This window comes from Trachymyrmex septentrionalis, unplaced genomic scaffold (genome assembly GCF_001594115.1).
Source record: "Trachymyrmex septentrionalis isolate Tsep2-gDNA-1 unplaced genomic scaffold, Tsep1.0 scaffold16, whole genome shotgun sequence".
Taxonomy (NCBI): Eukaryota; Metazoa; Arthropoda; class Insecta; order Hymenoptera; family Formicidae; genus Trachymyrmex; species Trachymyrmex septentrionalis.
The window spans coordinates 1,296,011-1,315,700 of record NW_017304758.1 but is presented as its reverse complement, the minus strand read 5'-3'; the positions used below and the strand labels follow the sequence as shown (position 1 = coordinate 1,315,700).

The window sequence follows — 19,690 nt, the reverse complement described above, 5'->3', positions numbered from 1 at the left end:
TATATCTTATTTAAAAGTTTTTATAATTTAATACGGAAGTAGATTGAAAATACCTAAGGAAAACTGATTTTTTATTGACATTTAAAAATAGAATGACATTTTGATATATGAAAAGATTACATTTTTTCAAAAGCTCATAAAGAAACTAACAGCTGATTACAGAGCAGATTACATTTTTTTCAAAAACATAAAAAAACCATTAAAAAACCCATAAAAAAACCAAGCTGAAGAGGTATTTATAACGAGGAATAATTATGCACATCCATAATTGGTTACTACCGCAAATGACGATATGATGCAATTTATCGCGTCAAACTTCTTTCCGCCGGACGATCTATCTAAACATCGTGTCTTAGATTGGAACAATATTTTAATCTTAGATTCAGAACCATTGTATTACAAAAGAACAATTTCTGAGAATACACATTAAGAAACAAAAATCAGGATTGAATAAGCAAAGTGACATCGATCGATTAGCGGAATTATATTTGTTCCTATTAAATGAATAACCTCTTACAACTTCCATCTCACTCCTCTAATTTTCCTCTTCTTAATTTTTCTAGCTAATATAAATACAGAAGGACAGAAAAACAAAATTCGGTTAACAAATAGTAACGTACTAGAAAGTTTCTTCCATCCTTAAAAATTCAAATTAAATTATAAAAAATGGAAAATTGTCAGTGAATAATTGTAAATTATTACATACTCTTATTACATACGAGTAAAGATATGTTAAGTAATCGTTTATACTACTTTATAATCATGTATGAAAAAAGTCTTTATAACTTAGTAATTATGTAAATTTAAATTAGAACTTGGCAATTCTTTACGATACGAGGATGTGCAATTAATAGCGGATCAACATTGTAATAGTCACACAAAAATCAACCATTTCCCAAGAACTTTATACGATTTCACACACTCAACTTCTTATATTAACTGACCATCGCACATTATAATTGTACTGAGATTTAATCTCTTATAATTTTTAAATTGTAATTTTTAACTTATTTAACTTCCGACTTAAAATTGTATAGTAGAACTTACTGAAAGAGAGACCGGATATTACCCGATACGTCTATGAATTTCAATTTATAATGATTATTTTAAGCGATACATCGCAACAAGTAACCGACGTATCGGCTGTATGCTCCTTTTTTAACTTTCGATCTATCTAAATTTCTTGTTAACATTCCAAAGGTAGGCCGATTAATCCCGCCACATATTTCAGTGAGGTCTGATGGAATGCCTAAATCGCTCACGCGTGTGTCGCGAACAAAAAAAGAGCACTTATCCGTCGATCCATCGCGCGGGCAGTTTTGAAAGGCGGGCCCCAGAAGAAAGCGCGGCAAAAGGGCGCGCACGTGAGTGCACGTGGCGACGATCGTTCCCGGTTTCCCGCACACGCGCATACGCACACGCGTGTGCGGAAGCACAGGAACGCGCGCACCTCTTTCGTCCTTTCCCGGGATCTCTCCCACAAGGTGACGGCGATGTACGCTCCTCTCTCTCTCTCTCTCTCTCTCTCTCTCTCTTTTTTTCTTTCAAGCGGGAAGACTGTGGGAATTCGGGACATGTGCGTGCCTATACGCACGCCGCGCTCGTGGTCCGCGCAAGGGAGAATGAGGTGGAGGGAGAGAATTCTTGTGGTGTTTGGAAAAAGAGCGAACAGTTTTGGAGGAAGGAGGACGACTGGTGGCGCGAAGGGTGGAAAGACGGGGGCAGGAGTGGGAAGACGACCGGACCTGTGCAGCACGCTGTCCACGGCCGCCATAAGGCGGCGAATCCATGGGAATATCGAGCATGTGCATCGGGGCCCGCTCGTGGGTTGCACGAGTTATACGCGGGCCCTCCTTCTCCCCTCGCGTCCCTCTTTTCTACCTCCCGACTGCTCTTTGCACGCACGGCATTCCGGCCCGCGCACGGAGATTTCTTCTTCAACACGTGGCTGCGTTAAGAGGGCGACGTCACCGGCGTCCATCCTGCCCCCAACAGCTCGCGCCGGCCGCGTGTCCGTCGCGTGAATGCAGGGCGGGGGGGGGGAGAGGGGGGGGTCATAGCGTTATATGAGAGTCTTTATTTAATTGGCTGAAATTGCGAACGTAATTGATGTAGCTTTATCAGTCTATTATAAAAATAGTTGTACTAATTTTATCTATATTGTTTTAATATTTCTACATTATTAGACTCGGTTTTTCATTTGCTGTTCAACTTATGGTTAGGTTTAACTCTTGATAAAAATTGTACTTTTTTAGCTATGATTAATCATAGCTAAAAAATATAATTTTTACATTGTCAAATTAAGTAAGGTGAAGTCTCAACCACGAGCTAACCAGATAATGAAAAATTTGACCTTAACCGTCTTTCAACAAATTAACAGTTATTTAGTTGTCATTATCAATAATGCTAATTGTACATTGAAGGAAAAAGTCGGCTGGTGCAGCAAATTAGATGGCATAAAATATGGCATAGCGTTTTTAATTAGCTGCAACTAATTAAAAATGCTATGCCATATTTTACCATCTAATTTGCTGCAGCAACCAATCTTTTCTTTCAATGTAGTGATTTCTTTAATTATATATATATCACTTTTTGGAACGAAAAAAAGAACTAATTATAACTTGAAAATGCAGATCGACTTAATTAATTAATTGACTTATATAATTAATTAATTTATTAATAATGTGTTTAATTATCAATTTTATCTTGACAGTAGTGTCGGTCATCTGAAAAATCTTAAAAAGAAAAAGCTCGTGGAGTATACAATAAGAAAAAGAGTTAAATACATTCAATTGCGTGTAACGGGCACGCTCTAAGGAGCGTTATATTTGGATCGGCAAAACGAAGTAGGAGAAAACACGGTTTGAAGTTATGCCAACGTTAGATTAGAGGTGTTCTCACGGAGCTTCGCTTTATTGTCGGAAATATAGGATATTTAATATAGAAAACATTTTAAGTCATATGTGATATAAAATTGGGTAGAAAGATAAGTTTTAATTATTGACGAGATTTATATATTACACTTCTTCTATAATATTACTCCGAAGTCTGCAAAGAAATTGGGCTCAAAATTTTGTTCACATACGAGTTAAGTTCGAATAGAGATGAGAACCTCTGTTTGAGAGTAACGAGAACGTGTGCAATCTGCCAAGTTGGTGCTAAGATAATCGGGACACTGAAAGGACGCATTGAAACAAATTCAAGATCAAGCGCTATGATGTGATACACTCTCGATCGTAAATAATAATACCGTACAAAATTCTTATTACTGGAATCGTCAAGAGATATGAAATTACGAAACTAGCGTGGAAAAAATAAAAAAATTTGAATAAAGTAATATTTGGTCACTAACTGTACTTGCTGTAATTAATTGAGATGAAAGAGCTACTTTTTAATGAATATCGTATTCAGCTCTACTCAATTATATTGTTAAAAATTAATCTGTATAATCAAATACATTCTCTTTCAATCAGAATGACAAGTAAATCGTTCAAATCGCTTATACACCAATCACTTACAGCCTGTTTTCGTGAACGCAAAGAGTCCGAATATCGCAAAGGAAAAAAAATATCCCTTATTTACTGCCGGACAGGGCTCGGTTGCCTTGCAATTTGCGGTAATCATGTGTTATATTCAATTGTTGCAAAAATAACGTTAAACTGAAACGCGAATACGCGAGTACACACGTTAACGGTAGTTTCTTTTTTTACCGGTTTTGACTAATTGTAAGCTTCTCTTTTGCCACTTCACATCGTTCTTTGTAAAATATTTTGCAGGCATGAGGACTTCGCTTCGGGAAATTACCCGTTGCCGAATATATTGCCAAAACACACGATCGTCGTCAAAGGAAGCGTCAAAGGATTTTTTAACGATTCGACCCGATATTTTCTTTGTTTTTCTTCCATTTCGAGACTCAAAAGCGCGATATTAAAAAGGTCTCGATATTGAAAAAGAGGAACTAAAATCCGGGTTTTAACTTTTGTCTTGAACAAAAACCGTTTCCGCAAGATATTTCTAGATCGTCATCTATATTCCACAGAAAGCGGAATTCGGAGCAAGGTAATAGTTTAACACGTGGCGCTACATCGCGAGGATATTTTATTTGATTTTTTTACTTTTACTTTAGATACGAAGCGCCACTCCGGTCTGAATGTTAAAATGTTGATTGCTGCTATATATATTCATTTAAATGAATTAATTTCAAAAATGATAATTGCGTGCCGATATGGTCAGACTTTCAACGCAATTAATCTGAAATATTAATAATCTGTATTATCTGTATATATAAAAAACTATAATAAACTTATTGCACGGAATGCAAGAGATCCGGGCTCGACGAGGCAATATTTTTCGCAATAAGTTTGTTACAGTTTTTTTAAGATTTGGGAAATTTTACATTATAAGTTACATTATATAAAAACTAATTTATTTCACTCAATTGTTTAAATATAGTGCAAATTTTTTGAAAACTTCATTTTACAAATTCATTACTATCAATGCGAATTTGAGGGAGGAAATAATCTCTTATAATTCCCCAATGATACATTATTATTTAACTCGTTGAAAAGAATCGAAATTTCGCGTGATATTCAGTGAAGAAACATCGAAGCACGAAGAGGCTTTCGCTCTCTCTCACGATTACCGAAAATCAAAGTCGTGGAAGTGCGATCGTTAGATACGGTATGCTTTTTACGGACGGTGTACATGTGGCTCGCTGGCGGTCGCTCGGGTTCGATCGGACGAGAAAGGGTTATCCGGTGTCCATTCATCGTATCTCCGCTGCGGATGCTGGCCGCTCGCGTTCTTTAGGATGACTTTTTTCGCCGGGAGGTGGGGAGTCAGTTTCTGCCACCTTCCAAGGTGGCTACTCTCCGCATGCGGCACCTGACTTGTATAGCGGGCGTAACATTAGCCCCGCTTACTTTCGGGATCGAGTGGCAACTCGATTCGCCTCCGGGTTGCTGCCGCGCGTAAAAGGTACGGGAGTCGGGCCGGAAGTTCCGCTCGTCCGTGTATAAATCTCGATTACAAATTGCGACTGTTACGCATTGCGAATGCCGACCGCGCGAATTCTTCTCCGCCTCGGGCCGCGCGATATCATTTCGTGACTTCTCACGGGTCCATGCGTTATTTTTCGACATTTGGCCGATATCTCGCATCTAAATTCAACCAATACCTCGAAAACGAAAATAATCATTTGTTATACGCGATGTAGAAAAAGAAATAGGACGACTGTATCTTTCCGTATTAAGAAAAATAAGCAAATAACAGTCTTTGCTTATAAATTAATTGAAGATTTTATTGTTGGAGATTGATTATGTATTTGAGTTTTGATTCTTCAGTACTTTGGAAGGAAATTAATTTTCTTGTCAAAGCTAAGTTTCTTACAGATATATTTACAAATATCTAATGATCCGTGCACTGAGGAAAAAATGCTGTTGATTCAACTAAAGTCTATATTACGGGCTGTCACTAACATAAGTGATTAATTCATGTATATTTTTATTGACATAAAGGTATAAATTATTATTTCAATAATCAAGTCTTTATGTCAATAAAAATACACATGAATAATTACTTATGTTAGTGACAGCCCGTAATGTAGACTTTGATTGAATCAACAGTATTTTTTTCTCAGTGTGTGGAACGATATTATTATCTAAATTATTATTCAGAGAGAGATTCGAGATTTTATTATATATTTCGGCGGCAAATATTCTGATATCTAGTCTTCCGTCACTCACTGTAGGTAAAGAGCACAGTAATACATGTCGAGTATTCTCGGCATGAAATAAAGCCAAAACTATTTTATGTACGAAAGCGGGTCACGTGGCGACGCTCGTAAATTCGTTCGATGGTGTCATCAGTTTCTCCTTGCAAAATCTCAATGAGCGTCAATGAGCGATGAGATCGATTTCCGAGTAATTATGTTCTCCGTGTAAGTAAGACGAGTGTAGCTGCGGGGACCTTTGCCAGACACGAATTATGTGTCTGCCAAGAAAGTATCGCTACGAATGCTCGGCAGTAATTACATTGACGTAATAAATCATCGTCCACTTCGGACTACGTTTACGTGTTACGAGTATCGTAATATTTCATCAGATTCCTCGGGCGTAGTGTTGGATTATCCGATAAGTTCAGCAGCCGTCTTATTGAAGTCGTCATTGACCAATTGTTGCAGCTCGCAATTAATGATCTAGAAATCGTTTTGTAACAAGATATGGATTGCTACTATATATCTTAAGTGTAGTTTTGTTATTTGTATTCGCGCAGACGAATGTAGCAAATATTCTTTCTCTTTCTATATGTACATATATATAGAATTTAAAATGTTTAAGATTCAATCTATTATTATTAGATTCTCTGCATTATCTATCATAGATTTGTTTGTCATACAATTGATATTACAAAGTGCGAATTTTTACAAAATTGATGGTATTTGATGGTCCACGATTGGTCTACATTTAATTTTTGTTTAAAAACATTTTGAAACTTATTTTCAAGTTTCGAGTCACGTTCTTCCGACATTATTGATATAACTATATTCGGTGATGTAAAATAAGGCTGACACGTAAGAGTGCCGATGGATCTTAATCCCATACGAGGAACGGTTCGGAGACTTTAATCGACGTTGAAAATACCGTTACGTTTTCCTCGTATCCGCTTACGACGTCGTCATGCGGATTTATAGGAGGCGACGTGAGAGACTCGTTGTGTGTGCGAGTGCCGCCGAATTTATCGACGGACGACGTTGCCTCAGGTGTATATTCGTGATAAGAATCGAGGTTCCTTCAAGAAAACACTCGGTAACGAACAACGGAGACTCTCCATGATAAATTACTTTATACTTTTATCTTATATACACTCTCTAACTAGCGGTGTACATTAACGTTCGACCGCCAGCAAGGTACGCCGATCGAAAGTATATTTTATCGACGGAGAGTAGATAGCCGGGGATCTATGGCATGAAGTGTACGGTGGAAATATATAAGGTTTAATTATTTTCAGTGTTGCAACTGTTCTTATCAATTACCTTATAAATAATTTTGTCCATTTTCGTTCCTAATTACAACAAAATTATATTTAAAATTAAAAGGCTCAGCGGATTAATAAATTCAATACAATTCGCTAAATGAATTAAGGACGTTGTCGTTGGAAAAAAATATATATTATTACAAATCATAAAATTCTTTCAAACGTTTCGGTTCTCAACGGGGGGTTTATCTTCAGTGGATGCATAACTTACATTATAATACCGAATGCGTTCTTATATTCTTTCGTCTGTTACGTGTCAATTAGATTACATAAAACTTGTCGTAAATACTTAATGAATTCAGAACGCATTCGGAATGATCTCTATGAAATCCACGAATATCTAGTGCAATTATGGTGGTATTGACTGTAAGATAATGGAATACAATGGATTTAATACAATGGAAAAGATTAAAAATTGTTATTTTTACCTTAAAAATTCGAGAATTGCTGGATCGACAGGAAGAACGATTACATGTCAACAGATTGTTGGACACAGATTGTTCGGAATGATATGATAGCACGGAAAAGACAAGACAAAACAAAATTTAAAGAAAGGGTGGACCAATCAGGACGAGGAAACAAAATATCGTCAATTTTCAAGGTAAAAATAACAAGTTTTAATCTTTTGGATTTTTGTTTAATTTGTATTAAATTGTTTCAATTGCAATTTTGTTCGATTACATGGATAATTCGATCGAATGTGTCTTACCTCTCCCTATCGACTGCGCCCCCCCCCCCCTAGAATCGTGTGGAGGAAATGCGGCAAGGAAAAAAAGGGCAGCGCGAGAAGAAGGAGAGCCACGTTCCGCACACGTTCCGTGCACACGACCGGCGATCCGATGCGGTACCTCTATTACAATCACGACTTACCGAGAGCTAAATAGAAAGAGAAGCGGAGTCGCGGGTCAACCGCGCGCGTGTCGAAGAAAGGAAGAGAGAGAGAAGAACCGCGGTCGCGCGGAGAAGGCGGGATGGAAGAGAGGAGAGGAGACGAGACGAGACGAGACGAGATGAGACGGGACGGGACGGGGAAGGAGAGCCGTAAGCGGGTTATGGTCGGGCGTATAATACCGCTTCGGCATGTCCTACACGTAGTTCTTTACCTATACTCTACTCGCGCGGTACGTGTACGTCTTATAAATACGAGGCAGTGCGTGGCGCACTCGAGAGAGAGAAGGTGCGTAAGTCCGCATCTGCCCGAGATTCTCACGCGCGACGCATCTGTCTCAAGTTCCCACGAGAAACCCTGGGGCCCCCGAGAAGGAGAAGTCGTGTTACCCGGGAGCAGGCCGCGGGACCGAGAAAGTTTCGTCCGTCGGACGCGAGCTGTCCACGTGGCGGTGACGCGCCTAGAGCCGCCACCGTCTTTCCCGCCGCCACGCTCGTTAAAGTGTCAGATTATAGGAAGAACGTATGTACGATCTTTCCGCGCCTCCGTCCCGCTCTTCCCCCCCCCTCCCCCACCCCTCGCTTCTTCGCCATTCACGCAGTCTTCTTTTCCTTAACCGAAAACGGCTTGATCGATTTTTATTGAGTCTCCTGGACGGACGCGTGTCGCTTCGCCTTAATGAAAGCGAACGCAGTTATCCGCTCATGTGATCTTTCCTAATTCGTTTGCCTCGAATGCTTTGGGATGAGTCGTGTGAGTCGAACCATTTAATCGTGGTGATTTCCAAAACGGGACAGTCGAAATAAATCTCGAAACGAGTTAATAAAATATATACGGGGCTGGATAGGATTATTAATGATTATTTATGACGTAAAAAGGACATGAATGTACGATGTATAACACGTGTTATGTATTTCTATAATAATAACTTTCAATTAATATTTTTTAAATAATTAACACTTTAAATAAAATCAATAACATAAATATAATCAATTACAATATGCGAAGTGATTCGTAAGAATTTTTTCATTGATTATATAGTCGATTATGATAAGTCAATTTTTTATGGTTTACGACTTACTCCGTACATTGTAGCATATTGCATGAATCATCAGTGAACGCTTCAGCGTTTAAACGTAATCCGTCTAAACGTATAAATTATTTAAATATTTATTATTTCACAAACTAAATATGCTTAAAATAAATATTTACAAATAATTTTGTCATTTTTTGAAAATTTTCTTACTATGGTATTTTGATTCGCGAGTTTCGAGACATCCTATATATACGTATCAATTTATTTTAAAATGTTTCATCGACGTGTTATAATCCACGTGGTAGATGTTTACGTCAAGCAAAACCTGCTCCCGCTTTTTGCCCGTCGGAATTATCATAAGACTATAAATATTATGTGGAATCTCCTTATCATTCGTTTGTTGGAATATGCAAATTGTAATCTTGGGTTAAAGTGACGTAAAAAATGTCTGTCATATCCCTGTCATATCGCATATTTTATTGTATCTGCTAGTCAAATTTGTACAAGCGTATAAAATATTTTTTCGAGGATATGATAACTTTATTATCTCGTCGACTGTACTCTCAATTATTGTCGAGGGAAAAGAGGAGGGAATGGAGAATGAGGTGCGATTATCTTCGCCAAAGGATCAATTACTTTTACGACTTACTACATTCGAACGGCGTGAAATTTTTGTAGTCGACGGTAATATTTGTTGCAACGTGTAACTGCCACTCTGCAGGAGTTTTGCATGGAACAAAGACGCAACTGGAGCATAAAATTTCCATTTTTTTCTTTCGCGCTCAAGTTGCCAGGTGCACTATTTACTGTTTTCAAAAATCTGAAACCAAGGACTCGACACTCGCGAGCAAATGGAATAATGTTGATCGCTTGTATTAGCTCGATATATAAAAGAAATGACATATTTATGAAAAAAAAAACACATTTTAAATCTGAAAACCATGATTTTCTATAATAATAACTTTCAATTAATGACATTTTTATTTATTTTATATTTTTTCCATACCTTATTAATATCTCCGTAAAACGCACATGATTAGTTATGGAATTGTATATAGATTCTATCTTCAATTTCCACTTGTGAAATATGATACATAATACGAATCGTGACGTATGCTAATCTGTTTATATCCGTCGAGGATATATTAATCTCACACATTGACATATTTTTTTGTATAATAATTACATATCATTTCTTTATATCGTCGTTCTCATCTTTGATGAAGCGTGAGACAAATTCGACAAATAATCCTTGTAACGCGATCGGCGTGAGACAGATGATTAATAAGATAACTTTCATATTTATATAGATTAAGGACGCGGCAATAGGTAGAGTATATCGACTCGATCGATTGTAATTGCGAATTAAAAGGTGCTCGCTCGAGATGCATATAAGATTTTGATGCATGCAAAGCCACGTATCGGAATGTAATTACTAAACGTGCGCGATTAATCTCGATTTTTCAAAATCATGCATTACCTTAAATCAACCAGGTGGTACTCAGTTCAAACTGCAATCATGTTTTAAATTGATCCGCATTAATCCGTCTCCATACTTAATGACACATCGCATCGGATGTCGTAATTATCTCCCGAAAGCCGCGATTTTTCGCACGCAGCTTTAATGAAGGTCGTAAATGCGCGTGTACGGGCATACTACCTAACTGAAATTGCATGTTTGAATCGATATTTGTCGATAATTGAATATGAAAACAGGGTCGTTCTTTAGTACGGATTTTCTCAAAAAAGCAGTTGTCGAGAGATAACATATTTACAGAGATAAAACCACTAAAATTGTTAAATTGATGGAAAAATAAACCGTATTTATATAATCCTATTGTAATTTTATTGTAATTAGCAATTTTGTACAAACATTATTAAAGACATCTGATATTACATCTAGTATCATCAATGTCTTGTTGATATGAAATAAATACATATTAATGTGACATGTCAATGCGGCATTCATTAGATATTAATTATACCGTTGCAACGTTTTCAGTAAGTTGCAGGAGGAATTGAATATTAATACGGTTTTGATAGAATTATGCTGGCCCGATAGAAAAATTTAATCGCAGAAATCTTTAAAGCATATATGATTACATTCGCGTATTGAAATACTTGACATCCGGTAATTTGCTTGAACGTTAGAAGGATATAAAGTGATAATCAAGTCCGCGAGCTCGTCTAACTTCCTCCGAACAAGCGCGTTAATTAATGCGTTCGAGACGGCGATCAACAGGATGGCGCGAATCTAATTTGCATCTAACCGTGCGCACTATGATGAAGGCACGTGTACGCATAACTATTGCTTTACGCGTTTCGTGGAGGATTATGTAACGTAGTGGCACCGTATATTCGAGCTTGTTGCAAAATTGAATCTTTATCTTTAGCAAAATTATGAAAATTATATATTATATATGGTATTATACCCTTCGGTGCCATACTATATTTTGTCATGCATGCAACACAATACAAAAATAAACACGTAACAAATGTTTGCTTTCAATCGAAACCATTAAAGAAGCAAATGTATTTTCATTAATAAAAAAAATGATAATATAATATAAAGTGAATGAAAATTCGAAAAGAAATTGTATGCCATACTGAGAATGGCATCGAAGGGTCAATTAGCTCTTTAAACACTTATTTTTTTAAAATTCATTGAAAAGGTCATAATCTGTCTGTGATTTAAACTTTTCCTTGAGACCGGTTTCTGCTTGTACACACGCTTTTACGTGAATTATATTTACTATTAAAGATTTGACAGATTTCCTTTGCGTTTGACGTCATTGGTAAACGTATAATTAATTATCAGCGGCCGTCATGCCGGTTTTAATTGCGCGGATTCGTATGGCATAAGGGCGATTGCTTTCGCAGGTAGGTCTCCTTGAATTTTGTTGCTGACTGTGGAAACGACAAGAAAACAAATAAATTTATGATCGAAAGTGTAAAGAACGCGCGCAAAATATATGCTCGGCTCTCGTGGTTTCTATCTTTTCTATTTTATATTGGAACGCGGGGCTAATCGCCGACTACATCTCGCGCTGCTTGCCTTCACATTTATCGCATTGCAACGTATCGCCCCGATGCTACGCGAAAATGATATATCGAGTGGTAACTTTGAGATACGGGCTTCCTGTTAGCCCTTAATCATGTCGACGCGAATATCTGAACTGCTAATCGTTCCTGGTAATCTCCAGAGTTAGAAATCGCCTGAAAATATCGCCAATTATTTTGAAAATTGAAATAGAACTAATGATATCTCTAAAAAATTTTTCGAAAGATATACCTATAAATTACTTTCTTTTATCAAAAACAATTTTCTCAAGAACTATCTCTTCTTTTTTTTAAGATGTTTAATACCGTTTGAAGTTATCGTTTATCGTATACTGCAAAAAGATTTCCTAGTTTCTATTTTTTATAATTTTTCTATTTTATATGTATCTCTATAAATCAAGTTAAAATTTTAACTTGCTACATTTCTCTTACGTTTTAATCGTTTGATCGGATAAATTAATATCGAAACATATAATTTTTGACATGCACGATTATCAAATGCAAAGGACTATTATATTTTATATTATTTATTATATTTTTATTATATTTTATGTTTATTCCAGATTAATGGTTGAGAAATCGTTCGTAACGTAGAATCCACGAATATATTACCGGTTTCTTTACTCTCACAAGATAATCCTGTTAATGTTTTTTTGACTTATATTAATTTACTTTAACGATAAGTAAGCAAGAATGCGATTATTCTATGTTCCTTTCTCGGATTATTATGGAAACAGCATTCAACTCAGTTACTTTGCTGTTACAGAAGATCTTTAATTTTTATTTGTCAAAAACCGTCAAGGAGATATCAAAATGTATGAAAAAAAAACTATGATTAAATTAAATGAGAGCTAATTAAAGATAAACGGAGCAAATTGCAACAAATTAATAGCCTATTTGCTTTTAAGTTTTATCTCGTACAGCGAGATTTTATTAAAATGTAACTTTAGTTTAGCTATAAAACATATAAAAAAATATTTTTTAAATGTATGCTGAAATAATATCTATTACATTTATTTGTAATATTGGAAATAAACATTAATAATTTTTAATAATTTAATTATCTTTTAATAATTAACGAAAATTATATCTTTCCCCTTGTAACTTCAAAAATTCCAGCACACGCTACGATTCCATTGATTTCGTAATCGCTATTTGACATTAGGTCATCGAATTGTGCACGGCTTCCTCGATAATTAATTATTCGCTCTTCGCAAATAGTGCGTCATTGAACGATCGCACTATTTATCGATACATCATTATGCAACAGTCGTCTATTTCAATTGCTTTCGCCACCGCTCTAAAGAGGTCTTGCGACGTGTTCGGTTCGAAGAGGTCGCGTACGCGCCGAGGGGACAATTCGAGTCTTCCTTTTCTTTTCCCGTGAATGGCGTCGCGGGATTGGCACGGGAATGGCGCAAGCACGCTTCGCGATCATCCATGACGAACGGCATTAGTCACGAGCCAATTTCATTCCTGCTCCCTTTCGCCTCCTCATCCAACCGCGAAAGAAGCGTTCGCTCTTTTTCACCGCTGCCGTTCGTTCGTCGTCGACAGCGAGATCTCTTGGCAGCTGAAACTGGCGTGTGTTCCCTTCCTTTGCGTAATTATTGACTGATTTAGAGTGAGAGTGCCAATTAACGCACGGGTGTCGGACTAATTTCGTGAATGACTCGTTTTCTGACTGTTTAGTCGTGATACATGATTTATTTATCATTCATTAATAGATCGAAATATATAATAGAAATGTAATTTCAGTCGCAGATGAAGGTTTCATACTTTTGTCTTAATTAATTTTCTTCGTAATTTAAAAATATGCAGCTTAATTTTTAGAAAATGTAATCTAAAGAATTATTGGCGAAGACGTCGATAAAATATAACAAAAGCAATAACAAAGTTGTAAAAATTAATATGTTTGTGGTACTATAAATTTGAAAGATTTACAAGGAATGGGGGGATCATCAATTTGGCTTATGAGAAGCCAACTCATTTGAAATTTTACTTTATATTTTATAAGGACTTATGTGAATGTTGTTTACTTGTGAAATTTCTCGACTATGGTAAGACATTTATAAGCGTATTAAGAATCACTGTCAACGTGTACCTATATATATATATATATATTAGGATCTTATTCATAGTTCACGTTTTCGCCCGTGTATAGATATTTGTGATTTTATTTTTATAACATTTTTATACATTGAACATTTCGAGACGACAATTCATACGTCCTTGGGGTTTATTATTGCGGCGTACCGTGCGTTGTGTTTACACAAGGTCGCCGTCCTTCCCACTTGAACGTCGAGTCTCGAGCTGGTAGGTAGATAGTGAGTGTCGCGGTCGACTCCGCATGTCGTCGCGTTTCTTATCGAAAGGCGATCGCGACAAGTACTGAGAGAAAGTACAATCATTTCCTGTGAACGTGTGTTTTGCGGTTACAATTTGGTACAATTGGTTGGCTTTCGCGATGAAAGACTCGCGATATCTATCTTTCATTTAGCTATTTCTTGTAATTTATACATTCGAAGTAGAGATCGACAGAGACTAGGAATTCGAAATCGTTGCCTTGCGATATTTATGAGTAATGATCGTTTTTTTAACGCTGCTTACACCGGAGAGAAGTGTTTGATATCACTAATTATTATTATGTGATAAATAATTATAATTGGTAGCTTCCTTTTTTATAATTATTACTACGATAATGTTATTAATAATAATTATACTTATAGTTCTAAGTAAAGAGATATATAGATAGCACCGAAAATGACTAAAAATTATAGTTAAATTATAATTAATTGCAACCATTTTTTTCTGTCAGTATATATACATACTTCTTGCATCGTCCTCGTACTTTTCATTGAAAATAATTTACTTATTATTTTGATTAGTGCAGAGTAATATGTCGGATCAAGTCACCATTTGATCCAAGAATAGCTACGTGACACCTTCAATTGGGTATTGATAATTATTTTGTTGAATATTTCCAAAGATCTAAAGAGGAGGTAATGTTATTCCTTTAGATATTTGAAGTATTCAACAAAAAGTAATTATCTCTCTTGGATTAAATGGCAATTTCCAGTTAGTTCAGCCGACTAACTGGAATGAAACGAGTTAAATTGCCGTTACAGTTACTGTTGTTTTCGCGCATGAATCTTGTTTACGCTCGCACGGTCGAGACTAGAGCCGGTAGCCGTTGTGTACGTATCATTACCTTATTCGAAACGCGATCGTGACGAATGTCAGGAGAAAACGCGATTGTTCCCTACGAACAGTTAACACGATTATCGAGCAACATTCGACGAACAAGTTCGATGAATGACTCATAGGTCATGATTTATCGAAGGGTTCGAATTGTTTCGTGTTTTTTTTGAAATTGCCTGGTACACGTGAAACGAGAAAGCAGACAAAGGCAATCTCGAATAAACAGAAATAACAATTTGCTCGAAACGTTCGTGCTCGTTGAAGTGCGAGCTGTTTATTCGCGTTCGTTCGTATTCGCCCGCTCGATTTGGATCCGGCTTGACACGCGCGCATGTGGGAGATCGCGTGCGTGCGCGCGCGCGCGCGCGCCGACTCGCATTAATGCAGCGATATCGGGGCCGTGGGAATGAGCGAGTAGCGCGAGCGAGCGTTCCGCTGGCACGAGCGGGTCACCGCGACGAGGAGGGGAGGTACGGCGGCGCCGCGCCATTCACTCCGCGGAGGACAGTAAAGGCCGACGACTATCGACCGCGTACTTATGCGGGGAGGAAGTCCGTGGCTGATCCCGCGCGACACGTGTTTTTTTTCCCCCTCGCTTTGAGAAATGTCAACTGAGAAAGTAGCGACGATTGTTCGTCATCAAACCACATTTTTTCGTTTTGCCAACATGCAACCGGATTATTACTTTCGCCGCTGATAGAGAGTGCTTTGCCCTCTTAGAATATCTCTTATCACTCGGTATATTATGTTATATCTGTACACGATATATTTAATCTGCACATTATATTTTGTCCCAAATATTTTAATTGATAAAATAGAAATATGGAAAAGTGATTATTTATTTTGTGCTGAAGGAAATGGTAATTATTTGTACAAGGAAACTTATTTTTGTTTAAAATTGAGCCTGACGACGTTGTAATAAGTAGAAGAACACTGTACTTTTGTAAATAATAGTGAATGTTTTACGGTTACGTGACTTTCAGGAAAAGTAAAATCATCTGTCTATTCCGGTTACTTTTTTCGACTGGTTCCTTTTCTAATAGGATTGCGAGAAAGTAACACGATAAAAGAAAATATGAAACAGGTCGTTTTTGTATCTATACGGAATTGAATATACAATTCTTTAAGCCACATTTTCATTAATAACAACCGCTTCTTATCGTATTATTCTGATAAATATATCTTCGATATTTTATCTTTTAATCAAAATAACTTAATTAAAGCAACTTAATAAGATTATTTTCGTATATCTTAATTCATGTACGAAGTATTCTTTTCAAATATACATAGTTTACAAATTTTTGACAATTTTATTTTTTCACTGTAGATCGATTTTTAATTAATAAAATAAAATTTTATAAATATTGATTATAATTTTATATACATAAGTAAGCGAATTGACGTTTGAGATGAATTCTTTCATTGTACAAATTCACGAATATCTCGAGCACTTTTGGATGTCTCTTGTATGAATGCAAGTCAAAGTATTTCTTCGTGTGAATATTATTTGGCAAGGCCGATTTCGTACGAGGAAAAATTCTTGCGCGGACATTTTAATCACTGTAATTACGAAAAAGGGGTATCGAACGTTTGCGACATACTCGACCAATTTACACAGTCCGGATAGCCGTGAGACGACCGTAAATGAGGTGAGAGAACGTGGTATGGAAGAGCAGAGGGAGGGAGTAACAGTAACAGGATAATGAATTAATTTATTTAATCGATGCGATGTTGCGACGCCGTCGGTGAAAATAACTCACGTAATTGATACATTCCGGGCGGGCCTTAAGGAGTTATTTTACAATGTCGCCACGTCGTTCCTGACCTCTTTTAAGTAGAAGTGTACGCTAAAGAAAGCTTTTGCCCCTCCAACCCGAGTGCAAACCTGCATCAAATGCAGGGTTGTTCGAAGGGTTGCTTGCCTACAGGCTGATACCTATCCACCCTACATCAAGGGAAGATTGCAAATAATTTTTTTTCACTATAAATCTTTGTATAAACTAATTTGTCGCTGAATCATTTAACTAATTCGTCAACTATATAAAATAAATAGTAAAAAAGTATTTTAAAAGTTTATTAATTTAATCATTTTTAGCGGTGCGTTTTTATTGATTTTTTAATTAAAAGAGATAGCACAGCATGAGTTTCGACATTTATTATTTAATTAACGAGTGTATGAATTAGAGAATTTACGTTTTAAAGTATAGAATTATAAAAATATAGAATATTAGTTAATGTATGAATATATAAAAAATCGTGCATATTATTCATCGCTTTTCTTGTATTTGATAATATAGTAACAAGCTATTATTTCTTGTAAATAATATGCTTATTTATTTTTTATTGATAAATTATTATGGTGCCAGGTGATATATCGGGATATTTCACGATCGAATGTCTCTATTAAGTAAATTAAATTTGATCAGGTCTATCGTATAATTTGCAAATTATTCACCCCTCCGATTATTCTATTATACTCCAATGTATGGCTACTGATCATCGTCGTATCTTTTATTATCTTCCGAAGGGTCGAGGTTCTACCCCCGTGTCCACTCTGTAGAAAATCATGTGAACTTGAACACACCCTACCCACTCCCCCACAGTGGACATGTGTCTGTCACATATGGATAACACATGTGCATAATGTCGATCATATCTATGCAGCATTTTCGGACAAATGCACTATTGTCTAAGTTTTTCTATTTTTTTTTCTATTTCCGAATTTATTACAAAAGAATTTTAATATTGTGTATCTGTATAACTTACTTGTTTTAAAAAACACAACTGATTAGAACTATTTTATTGATGTAAAAATAAAACATTGATGTAAGCAATGATAACTCTGTTTAATAGTGAATAGTTTATAAAATTAAGAAAAAATAAATTTGAAATTTCTGTCATAGAAATTTGTAATCACACTTGAAAATTACAATCTCTTCGAATACATAACTCCGTGTACTCACCTTGAGGAAGGTTTCCCGCCTAAAATCTGCCTCCCACTTAGCTTTTATGGATGAAATAGTTTTGTCCGACGTTCCTTCGAACTTATCTTAAATGTCTAGTCAAATCTTATACGTTAGCCTTTGGAATTCTTGAAACATTTTCAGATTGTTAAATTTAATGAGCTCTAAAAAAATTCCTTTGAAAGAAAAATGTTTCTGAAAGTAATATGTAATAAATTTAATATTCGGATTCTTGTTATTTCGAATTTTGATTTGTGACACGATGAAACGATTTTTAAGAATTGTCAGTTGAATTTAAAAGTGCTTTTCAAGTATCTCTTTTACGATAAATGTGTTTTTCTTTTCTTTGCGATTAAGAAGTATATTTTAATTAAAAGAATAAAGAAGATTTAAGATTTCTACGATATTCTTAAAATTATTTACTTAAGACTAAGATTAAAGGGAAGATTAATTGACACAAGGTATATATGCTTATGAGTAACATTTATTTTAAACAAACATATTGGAAGACAAATAGGAAAATCAGCGATACTTGCTGACGTTAAAGCCGATATCACAATCTTGAAATAAACACTCTATAAATGTGTATACATATAATAGGTACAAATATCACAAACGCGACAAGTGTTGCCGCAATGTAAAAAAGAAAAAAAAAATAGAACGCGTCTCTTTCTCTTTGACATATCAATTTTTATCTACAAGGAATGTTCCTTTCGGTCAGTCAAATGTCAATGCGCTACAGCTACATAATATAATCTAACGATCACAGTTTCGAAATGTCTATCTATCGTTGTCGCCTGACGACTCGATTGACAGTGTCGGTCCTCGACCTCGAGGACGACGCTTCCGCAGGAAGAAGGTCAGCGAATCTCTAACAATCAGCCTGGGTGATTCGCCTATGAGGTAGATGTTGCCGTTCTCGATGACGACACCTCACGCCACTTGCACCTCGGGAAGCTGGTACTGCGAGAAGGCGCGCTCCTTGTAGCACAGGTCTCTATCAGCCATGCTAAGCGTCGTCCAGTAGAAGTCGCCGGCGTGGGTGTGAGCGAAATGCACCGGCACGTAGCACTGACCTGGCACAACCGGCACGACGGTCATCTGTCCGTCAAGGCAGACAGTGATGGCGGCTCCTTCCTCGGCATCCCGTAGCTCTTGCAAGAGCCTGTGCTCCAGTGCCTCGTTGGCGTTGTTCTGATTCTCGATCTCCTCGCTGAAGGTCTCCACCTGAGGCATGGCCTCTTGACGTTTGTCGTTGCTGTTGTTGTTGTTGTTCTTGATGTAACTGCTGGTGCGCTTCTTCAGCATGCGCAACAACGGTTTCAGCGGCTTCAGCATGCGTCTGCTTTTGCGGCTGCTTACGGCCTTGTCTTCCGACATCTTCAGGTTGTAGAGATTATCGTTGAGCTCGTTCTCGAATACGTCGTCGTTGAGCTCGAAGTCGAAGAGCGCCTGTTCGCTCGTGACAGTGGCCATCTTTCTTCTCTCTCTCTCTCTCTCTCTCCT

General features: G+C 36.7%; 2 protein-coding genes across 2 annotated transcripts in view; one reads left to right on the top strand and one right to left on the bottom strand.

The window, feature by feature from the left end:
* The first annotated feature begins 8,175 nt into the window (after positions 1-8,175).
* Positions 8,176-19,690, top strand: part of LOC108746078 (tubulin polyglutamylase TTLL4-like) — a 128,262-nt gene continuing 116,747 nt past the window's right edge. The window contains exon 1 of the mRNA XM_018482603.1: positions 8,176-8,446. The gene's annotated coding sequence lies outside the window, so the exon portion shown is untranslated. The remainder of the gene's footprint in view (positions 8,447-19,690) is intronic.
* LOC108746083 lies at positions 18,726-19,666 on the bottom strand. Its single transcript, XM_018482610.1, has one exon. The coding sequence runs from the start codon at positions 19,658-19,660 to the stop codon at positions 19,118-19,120; it is 543 nt and encodes a 180-aa protein (XP_018338112.1). The 5' UTR covers positions 19,661-19,666; the 3' UTR covers positions 18,726-19,117.

Excerpts from the sequence above, each read along its gene's own strand:
- LOC108746083 (XM_018482610.1), bottom strand. The coding sequence starts at position 19,660 with ATGGCCACTGTCACGAGCGAACAGGCGCTCTTCGACTTCGAGCTCAAC.